We start from the raw sequence: 9784 nt of genomic DNA, 5'->3' as shown, positions 1-9784 counted from the left end.
TTCTGACTTCCGCCCCTGACCCTACCACGCCGTCCCCCTAAGGGCGGTCGGTCATAAATCATTTTTTTTTGACTTTCTTTTCACTTTTTATAGACAAATCAAATGCGCTGAACGCGAATCTGACGCTAAAATTGCTATTTGTCCGTTGCAAGTACCACTTTATAAGGTACCGCACGCCGCATGGTACTAAACGATATCTTATCGGACACTGTTATCAGAAAATGGAAGCATGCGCAAATTTTTATAACAAAGCACGTTGTTATCGTGTTAAAACAAGGACAACTTTGTTTCACAAGCAAGCGTAACTTCTATCATGTTCGCATAAAGCAGAAAATTATCGCTTAAATTTCATTCGTCGTCACTTTGATGAATGCTGGCATAAGTCCAGTCGTTATTAGCCTCGTTCTCCATGCGATCGTTTTCTGGCAAGCCGCAATGGTGTACAGGCTCTTGTTCTTCGTCCGCATCATTTTCCTCGTTCATCGCTTCGTAATGGGTCGGCTGCCTTGGAGGACTGTAGTGCTCTTTCTCTTGCAAATAGTCCTCCAGATAAGAACCAAAAAGTTTTGAACTGTCTCTGCCATGTTGCGAAAGAAATGTGAGGGACGCTTGCCGTATGTTCACAGGAATATCATGATTATAGTGCAATAAATTAAGGTGCGTGTCCCTATCGCCGCCCATACTAGAACGTAAATATGTCTTAATACGCCTCAACGCTGAAAACGATTGCTCACCTGCAAAATAATTCTGTTAACCCCGATCAGATAACGGAATGCGTTTAAATATATTTATATGAAATTGTACCAGTAGCTGTCGAAACGGGATTGTGGCCAACATCTTCAACAGAGTAAATATTGCAGGATGTTTGTCAGAATTTATTAGATTTAACGTAGTAATTAAATTTAAGAATACGAGCTTGTCCTACCATTAACAAGTCAACAACAACAAAAAATAAACGCTATAGTTTTATGAGAAGTTTCTCTAAGTCGCAAACGCTGTTGTTTTTATGATAATTTCTCAAAGATTACAATAAAAGCACAAAAAAATAGAAAAAAGGAAAGCAGATGACGATCATCTTCTCCTTACTCTAATTGTTATATGTTCTTATTACGGTAAAACGTTGAAGGAAAAGGTTATGACGGAATCGACTCAATAAGGTAGGTTTTCTCTTTAAATCAGATACTTGCAACTACAAGGAAGTTACAGCAAACGTGCAGTACGGCGGAGAATGTTGGCAGCTTTGACGTTCATGGCAAATTTCAAATTTTGTACTAATAGTAGTAGTAGAGCAAAACTGGGACCATACAGTCTTAAATGTAGCATGTTCAGCGAACAAAGTAAGTAAAGCGGCTGTGAAGAGACCCCCCGCTCCCAAGGGGCCATTCATATTTCACGAAGGGTAAAAAAAACAATTTTTTTCCATTTCGGTATTGTGTTTTATTGCTGCAATTCCATTTCCAGGCAACAATACCAGTATAAAGTACTGCAGTTCCAATAAAAGCCGTTGCCCCGAGACACTTCGGCAAAGCTATGACTTTCGGCGCGCCAAGGCAATGTTTCAGGAGGTATAACGCAATATGACGTGGTAGTAACTGAAGCCGTTCGCACATTCGTTTATATTATTAACTGGATATGAATTAAGTCGCTCCAATTTTACTCATATTCTGCACCTGGAAAATGCAGAATGTTTCGAAAATGGTTTATAGGCAGAACAGTAAAAACGAACGCTCCAGTGCTGGATACTCCAAAAATTCAAAATTTTAACTTTTGCACAATTATTATGAACAACCGTTTCACTTAAAGGTGCCGTCTGCTCGCATGCAAAGCGATCGACAGAAAATGAAAAAACTGGATTACAGGCCGAGTTATTTGGAGTTAAATGGATTACTCTTGGCTTACCGAGCTTAATCCTAAAAAGAACAAAGGTCAATAACAGTTGAACGCCGTTGCGCCGGTACGAAAATCTATTTTTATAAAACTTTTTAGCCATTCTAAAGTAGAAGCGTTTGCTGGCTCCGCGCTTTGCGCGAAATCTGACTTTATAGTTGAACTTCAAAATATTAAAATTGATAGCGGGACTGCTGGATTCGTTCCTTATAGCGGAATTGCGGCAGCAATTAAATCGGAATGTCTTATTACTTGTATTTTGACGGAATTTGTATCAACTGTTTCAAGTAAAATTGCTTGCTAGCTTCGCGCGAAATTTATTAGTCAGTATGATTTCTTATGCGAGTAATACCGACCCGTAGAGACCTTCAAGTGGCCACCTATGTTAAGTCAATGGGCGACATACCTTCAAGTGGCCAGGCATAAGTTATTTTGCCCCAGAACCGATTTTCTTCCGGTTTTTTGATATAACATGTTCAGCACAACTTGCTGTTTACAGAGTACTTGAAAATTTGAAAATCGGTTGAGCCGTTTTTTAGTTATTTAAGTTGTAAAAAACAAGTGACGAAACGCTTAAGCCACGCCACGAGAGCCACTATACTACGCCGACTTATTTCATTCATCAACCACACATGTGCGGCTGCAGCGAATACTCAAATTTGTTTTCATAATAAGGTGTTTCATGCTTTCGTGGTGCATCATTGTGTTGAGAATAGAGTAACAAGCGAAAGTAAAGCGCTACAATGGAAAAACTAAAAAGTATTCTACAAGCCTGCGCTGAAGTAAAAGAAAACGGTGTTTCTGTAAGAGAAGCCGCAAAAATCTGCACGATACCGCGAATAACTTTACGCAAACGCTTTATGCTTTTTTTGTTGTTTTTAATAGTTTTTTGGAACGTGGTGTGATCACGATTGCTTGTGCGCTCATATCTGCACACGTAAAGCGAGTACTCGCTGCAGCCGCACATGTGTGGTTGATGAAAGAAATAAGTCGGCGTGATGAATGAAATAAGTCGGCGGCTTTGACAGTACCCGTCCATTGCTCTAGTTTTCAAACCTTTAGTGAACCATCAACACCCGTGACTTGCATGAGGATGTTGCAACATTTTTAGTTGACAAAAGGTATATTATATTGTCGATGGAGCATGCAAAACAAATCTTAACAGTTTTTTGAATTTTTTTCTAAGTTTAGCAGTTGCCACGTGTGCCACGACATCAACCAACAAGGTTTCCGCTATGTCAAAATTTAAAATCATCCAAATCTAAGCTACAAAGGCGCGTATGAAGTCTTCTTAGTGAATATTATTATTTTTTTTACAGGCAAATATTGTTATTTTGGTGGAATCGGAAGGCCTCGGAATGGCGCACTCGTTCTGTCAAGCTTCTACAGACCGAAGATAATATTTTCATCCTTTATGTTGTAAAGGTCGGTCACGACGCTGCTAGTACTCGTATAAATAATACTCGTAGAACAATAAAACAATAATATTATGTTTACCTATGCCAGAATGTACAACAGTCTACACTGTACTATCCACGGGGCGTCTGTGGTCGATAGTCCAGTGAATTACAACGCAGTATATAATATATATATACAATACACGTCAGTCAAGCATGGCATTGCCTGACTGTGAATCTTCCCAGGCAGGTTGTGCATTTAATTTCCAATTACTTGAAAAATCGAACGCAGTGTGTTGTCGCTAACACCGAAATTTCAGACGCGCTACCTGTAAACAGCGGTGTACCTCAAGGTTCTGTGCTAGGACCATTGTTGTTCATATGTGTTTTAAACTATCTTCTCTGGGCACTGAAAAACAGAAGCGTCGCTTTTGTTTTCGCCGATGACATCGTAGTGCTTCGTCCTGTTACTCATCCGTCTGACTTTCAGTTGTTGCAGGAAGACTTGTCGTATCTCAGTGAATGGCTTACCGGCAAACAGTTAAGTCTTAACGCTGCAAAGTCTGTCCACGTTCAGTTCTCGAAACAGAAAGTTTCAACTTGCGAATATCAGTACAGCATCAGCAGTGCTCCCATCCCGCAGTGTGATCACGTTAAGCATCTAGGAATATTTGTTGATCGTAAACTTGACTTCAAGATCAACAGTGAAAATGTAGCAAAAAGTGTGATCGAAGAATTAGCTGCATAAATCACGTTTTCCGATACACCGATTACGGCGCTCGAATACGACTTTTCGAGTCACTTGTCCTTTCCGTAATCGATTACTGTTGTTCTGTTATACGTCCTTCACTAAAAAGTCGACAAATGAAATGGAACGTTGCCAAAGGAGGTTCACCAAAACTCTACGACTCGGCAACAATCTCTTGAATTACAGTGAACGCCTGAAAGAACTTAAGTGGGATGATCTTCGTACCCGTCGTATGAAAAAAGCCTTGTTGTTCATATATAAATTAGTATTTCGGGTGGTTCCGATGGGTGAAATGGTTGTTTTGCCACTTCGATTCTCGGCTGCTGTGCTTGAGTCTGTTGCAGGTAACACCAGGACATCAGATCGTCTTATGAAACACCCGTGTCCTATTAAACCGGCACCGACAACCATCTGTGGACGAACGGTTATCACCACCCACGAATCGCATCTCAACAGCCTTGTATCAGTCTGGAATGAACTTCCGCTGCCATCTGCTGCTTACGTCACGTTGAATACCTTCACCGAAGCTCTGAAGACGGTGAATCTACAGGATCTACCTTCTGTTAAAATCGTTAAAAAAATTATTTAGTGCAACTATTTTTTTTGTCCTGTTCACTGCGTACTGTACATTGTTTCCACCTATATACTAAACTTCACGGTGATTGCGAATTAGTTGACAAACGACATTACAAGGCGATTACGTGCGTACGTGTCGGTGCTTTCCTTTTCCCCACGGTTTTTATTTTCCGAAAATTTTTATGAAATTCATTAATTACTTGAGTAATATGTGGGTTTTGGTTTTATGCATCAACCCCAGCGCGATCGTCTCCTCCCTTTTTCCACATAGGTAACACCAAACTATTCGCAATCCCAACATAAGTTCCTACTCTATTCTTGTATCCTCGTGTGATACTGATGGTTAACGCTTGTCGTTTTTGACACGTTTCCTTCGTGTTTTACATAACGATGACCTTGATGTTTACATGTCATTATTTCTTGGTGCTGTTGTTACGTTCTGTTTCTTCCCGCTATCTGAAGCCTAGAGGGGGCAACCGCTCCGTTGCAAGGACAATAAACTTCCATTATCATTATTATTGCGCTTATAGGAATATCCACTTGCTTATGCTTGCTGCATATTTACAGATTGCGTGCATATTTAGGTACTATCAGATCCACTGATCTCAATCAGACTTATAATTATTATACAAATGCCGCACATATTATTGCTCTGTCCTACGAGCAACAGAATGAATTTCTTTTCTTCATTGAATTTATCATGATTGGATCATTCGTTTCTAATGTGTTAATGTTACATATTACATTTGTATAATATTCCATTGAAATACTCTGCATTACTCAGACTGTAGCGCGCGCTGCCGCAGCGGTAACTGTCCGTTCTTCAGACTGTAGGGATGATGACTTATCCAATCTTGCTGCCCATGCCTTCCTATGGGCTTATTATAGTGCCTTGGTTAGCAGGGGCGCATATAAACGCACGCAGTACATGAGTTGATTGATGCGGTTATCGATCGACTGTTCTACCCATGTTCCAAAAGTTCCAACTAATCTATTGCAGAGCTGTCGTAGAAAGGAAGCAAGCGGCTAACATTATTTCACGACTTGCAAAATTTACAATATTTCAATTGCAGTTATTTCAAACAGACAATAACCTATCCCCTTTTTGGAACACCCTTCCTTTGCATTATGCTGAATGAGTATTGTACACGCATGCAGTAGCTGTCCATGATTACTAAACCGTCCTGATATTTTCTTTTTAGCTGCTGCTGTCTAGTGCCAGTACTATACGTTTTGGCTTCCGTAATAGCTTCTTTCGCCTTAATCAGAAAAGCCTGTAGTCCACAACCGTGACCACACTGTTCCTTTGGTAATTACGCCACGATGTTGGCACCCGATGCCCCATTGATATCGAATCTAATATCTACACCGCTTTTCCGCTATCGCAAAGAGTCCCAATCCTTTCTGGTGGACGTCATCGGTGACTTTGGCAGCCTGACGAGGGGCCTGGTGTGCGATGTAACCGATAGAGGCCTCTACGTGAAACTGAATTTGTGGGACACCACGACCACACTGGTAACCTTCGACCGATTGATGGTGCAACCAACTGGCTTCTGGAAGAATTTAGCGGGGTTTATATGGGCCACAGTGACACAACAGCCCACCGAAGCCCTAATCAGCCAGGGTGAGGGACAACCGGCGGTGTGGCGGAAAGCACGACTGCTGCACGAGCACTGCTTCCGTAGTACCACTACGCTGCCCGACTGGTGGCTCCTGCACGTACAAGTGGGTGCCGGTGAACGCGGTGAACAATACGTCATCAGCGAAGAAACGGCTAGCGGTGTGCATCTCCGCTTCCGCTTTTCGCGTTCACCACAGGCCAACGTCACGCCGCGCACATTTCGCTCAACGGCACTCCAGTTACCTACCCGGGTGGCCAGTCTAATGCACCGTGGCATCATCTGCCGAGCGTTTCATTTATCGTGGTTACGCGATACTGGCACCATAGTGACGAAATTAGAGGACTGCCGACTCCATTTGCTGAGCCGGGGACGGTTTAGTAACGCCGCGCAAAAACGAGTAGACGATCTATTACACGGTGACAATGTTCGGGAATGGTACTGGGTGCAGCCATGTACTGAGTGCTCGGCGATGCCTTCCCCCAGCCGAACGCGACTGTCCACAGAACAGTGTGCCGGGACACAGGGCAAGTACAACATGCGTGCTACGGCACACAAAACATAATATGTATATCCAGAAGATGCCGGTTTCAGCCCAACTGTGAGCATTTTTGCGAATAGACCCTCAAGCTGCACCACTAAACTATGTAGTATTATAAGTTTTTACCTATCTTAAGAGAAATGCCCGAAGTACAGCGCGCCTAATTAGGTCCCGATAGCTGAGCGTACGTATATCCTATGTAATCCCGGAACACGTCCGCCGGACGTTTTAGTCACCACAGAGAATTAAAATAAGGACGTCTTTGCTGATACTTCTTTTTCATGCTGGTAGCAAAGCCCAGATACTTGATTCTTACTTTGAATGTTTTTTCTTTCCAAACTGCAAAAAAAGACAGGGTGAGCAAAATTTACGGCGAACGCTTCGGCGGCCCAGACGATTTGGACGGTGATCTAACCGCCATAACCGTCTTCCGGCTGTTTTAGTAGGTTACACTGGACTTAATGGCACCCACACTTATAACGCTGTTCATACGGGTGGTCAAGCGTTTTATCCAAATGTCTGTAAACTGTAGATTGACCGGAAGGGTATTTATGCGCAACATCCTGTTGCTGAGCTATGGCGAAATCTAATGAATAAAAGTTAATCATTATTCAACAGCTATTAACCTTCGTAAACCGTTTTCCATGAAATACGAAATACAAATACTGTATATTAAAAAAGTTCCAAACTACGGGTAGCCAATTCCAAACCAAGCCTAAATCCATAGTATTTTGTTAGAATTTTATGAAACGAATGTTTTTCATAGGAAAGTTTCAGAAAAGCTGTATACATATAACATTTAAATATTTTGCTGCAAATGTTTAAACACGATAATGCGCTTAAATGCTTTCTATGTACATTTTAAACTATTTGAATAATCCCACAATTGGGATTATTCAAAACAAGGTATTTAATTAATTTTTCTCAGAAACCGAATGCTGCGCGCACAACGGGTATACAGCCAGATTTGCTCGTACCCGTATTATGTATTAATTTGACTAAAAAACGGCATACACCGGCACACAAAAGTACTTTGTAGTTCGCGAAATTAATGCTTGTGACTGGCGAGGATAAACACGATTACACGAATAATAATAATCAAGCTGGACACGCGTTTTTTTGGTTGTATGCCAAGAACCACGTCATCTGCCTGCAATATTTCTGCATATTCACGGATATTACGACATTTGCGATTTTTCCCTTCGTTGAGTTTACTATAACAGATTGCCGCTCTATAATTAATAATATTATAAAGTTATTTTTGAGTGCTTATCATTGTGGCGATGCCGGTATTCGATTAGGTTGGTAATTTTCCCTGTGGTGAAAACTAGGTGACTCGGACCGCAGCTGGCTGGAGTTTGCGGACCTTTCATTTGAAACTCAAACTGAAGCTTTTTCTTATCTGGACATTTATGATCGTAACGCTTTCCAAAGGTAAATAATAACAAATCACTGCTAAATATTAGCCACTGGCCTGGTGCAAACATTTATCTATAAATCGCATGAGCGAGATCCCATAAATGGCGTGCTTAGTTTGAGCTTGTTGGTTGTTTTCCCACAGAGTGTCCAGCAGCTGGCGGACAGTACTGCAGTCCACCGATCGCCAGTACGACGCCATAATCATTCCCGACCGCGACCTTTGCGAATCAGCACACGATTTGGCGCATCGAATCCAGATGACTGTAACGAGCAGCACCAGAACCGTGTATCTGACCGGACCATACTGGCACGATTTCCTGGCCCCGGTCGCCGTTCTGTTCTCTTACCTGCACCTTCGATTAGACTGGCTGGTCGTTGCAGATGCTGATATCCGTGGCACACGCGAACTTCTAAACTGGGAAACCGGACAAATTACGAGCACAATATCGCAAATATGCCGGAATTTTGCGCTGAAACGGTATTCATTCGAACGTTCGACCAATGAATTTTTCTATGGCAGTCGTATCGACTGCGACTATCGGATAAGCAGTCAAATTGCCTGGTTTTCCTACTCGTTCGCCCGTGAACCGCCGCGTAACTGCGACCTGCAGTTAGCGTTGTTCAACCACATCGACAAGCTTATCCAACCAATCGACGCAGCTGAGTTTATTGCCATACGCTCGTGTATCAGTAAGGTGAACGGCATTCTTAACAAGTCTTCAGCCTCCTTCATCATACCGTTTCGTTTACGGAAAAACAATGATTACTGGACAACTTTGCTGGCTTGTTTTACAAAGTAAGTTCACCGGATTATTACTTAATATTTTCTTTGGAATCAGCAATATACAGTCTGTAGCTAGCAAGCTGATTTTCGCAGGTGGAGGATGCAGCCACCGAAATCTATCAACGACTTGAAACATTTTCGCTTTGGTGATCAAATGAAAAGCCGCCGAAATTTGGTGCTGCGTGCACTGGCTTTTTGGGCAGCAGCTGTGGAAACTCACTTACAACGCATAAAATCCACTAAATAACATTACTGTCGTAGCATGTCTTATACAATCTATGTGGCGCTTTCGGGTCTTGCGCTGTTGTTCTGCGCCGTCTGTTTGTCTCGTTCTTGCACGGTTTATGTACAATGTGAAACTGGTAATTATCAAGGATGGGTCACTGTTGACGTTCCAATTCAAGAATTCGATTTTGCTGTTCGATGGTCTGATTCGCTAAACGGCCCATAATAGGCATCGTCTGTTCCTCAATTAAAGACTTCAGTTTGGCCAGGGATAGTGGAGTACACGGCTTTGTTCATCCTTAAAAGTGTCGATAAGCTGTTGGAGTGTCCGCGCGGGAATTAGGCTGCCGATTTTGATCTCTCCATGCTCGTATGGAGCGATCCAAAGTCCGATAATGGCAGACAGCAAAACGTCATACGCGTGGCATTTGCTTGACATAATGCAGTATAACAACCCGGGTATATTTCTCGGTGGTAAAAGAAATGAGAAATAGATCTGCTCTTGAACTGAGCAAACTATGAATTGTACGTATCCTTTGAACTGTTTTATGTTATCAATAGAACACATGCGGGATACTGGTGCTTAAA

General features: G+C 42.2%; 1 protein-coding gene and 1 long non-coding RNA gene across 3 annotated transcripts; both read left to right on the top strand.

Moving 5' to 3' along the window:
* Window positions 1-335: 335 nt before the first annotated feature.
* On the top strand, window positions 336-4468 carry LOC129592898 (uncharacterized). Of its 2 annotated transcripts, none has more exons than XR_008691021.1 (5): window positions 336-657; window positions 1462-1565; window positions 1804-1954; window positions 3207-3312; window positions 3784-4468. It is a non-coding gene; the product is annotated as an uncharacterized LOC129592898 (long non-coding RNA). The 2 variants fall into 2 exon arrangements; XR_008691022.1 differs by having other exon boundaries at window positions 3775-4468.
* A 1159-nt stretch (window positions 4469-5627) lies between these two features.
* LOC129592897 (uncharacterized) lies at window positions 5628-9345 on the top strand. The gene is made up of 4 exons (XM_055489043.1): window positions 5628-6754; window positions 8100-8202; window positions 8330-8983; window positions 9065-9345. The coding sequence occupies exons 1-4, from the start codon at window positions 5932-5934 to the stop codon at window positions 9216-9218; spliced, it is 1734 nt and encodes a 577-aa protein (XP_055345018.1). The 5' UTR covers window positions 5628-5931; the 3' UTR covers window positions 9219-9345.
* The last annotated feature ends 439 nt before the right edge of the window (window positions 9346-9784 follow it).

The sequence above is a fragment of the Paramacrobiotus metropolitanus genome, unplaced genomic scaffold (assembly GCF_019649055.1).
Source record: "Paramacrobiotus metropolitanus isolate TYO unplaced genomic scaffold, Prichtersi_v1.0 Parri_scaffold0000057, whole genome shotgun sequence".
NCBI lineage: Eukaryota > Metazoa > Tardigrada > Eutardigrada > Parachela > Macrobiotidae > Paramacrobiotus > Paramacrobiotus metropolitanus.
Note: the sequence above shows the minus strand (reverse complement) of the source record. Positions and strands in the feature narration are given on the sequence as shown.

Excerpts from the sequence above, each read along its gene's own strand:
- LOC129592897 (XM_055489043.1), top strand. The coding sequence starts at position 5,932 with ATGTTGGCACCCGATGCCCCATTGATATCGAATCTAATATCTACACCG. Across the intron at positions 6,755-8,099 it reads ACAGTGTGCCGGGACACAGG|GTGACTCGGACCGCAGCTGG; the intron begins GCAAGTACAACA and ends GGTGAAAACTAG. Across the intron at positions 8,203-8,329 it reads GATCGTAACGCTTTCCAAAG|AGTGTCCAGCAGCTGGCGGA; the intron begins GTAAATAATAAC and ends GTTTTCCCACAG.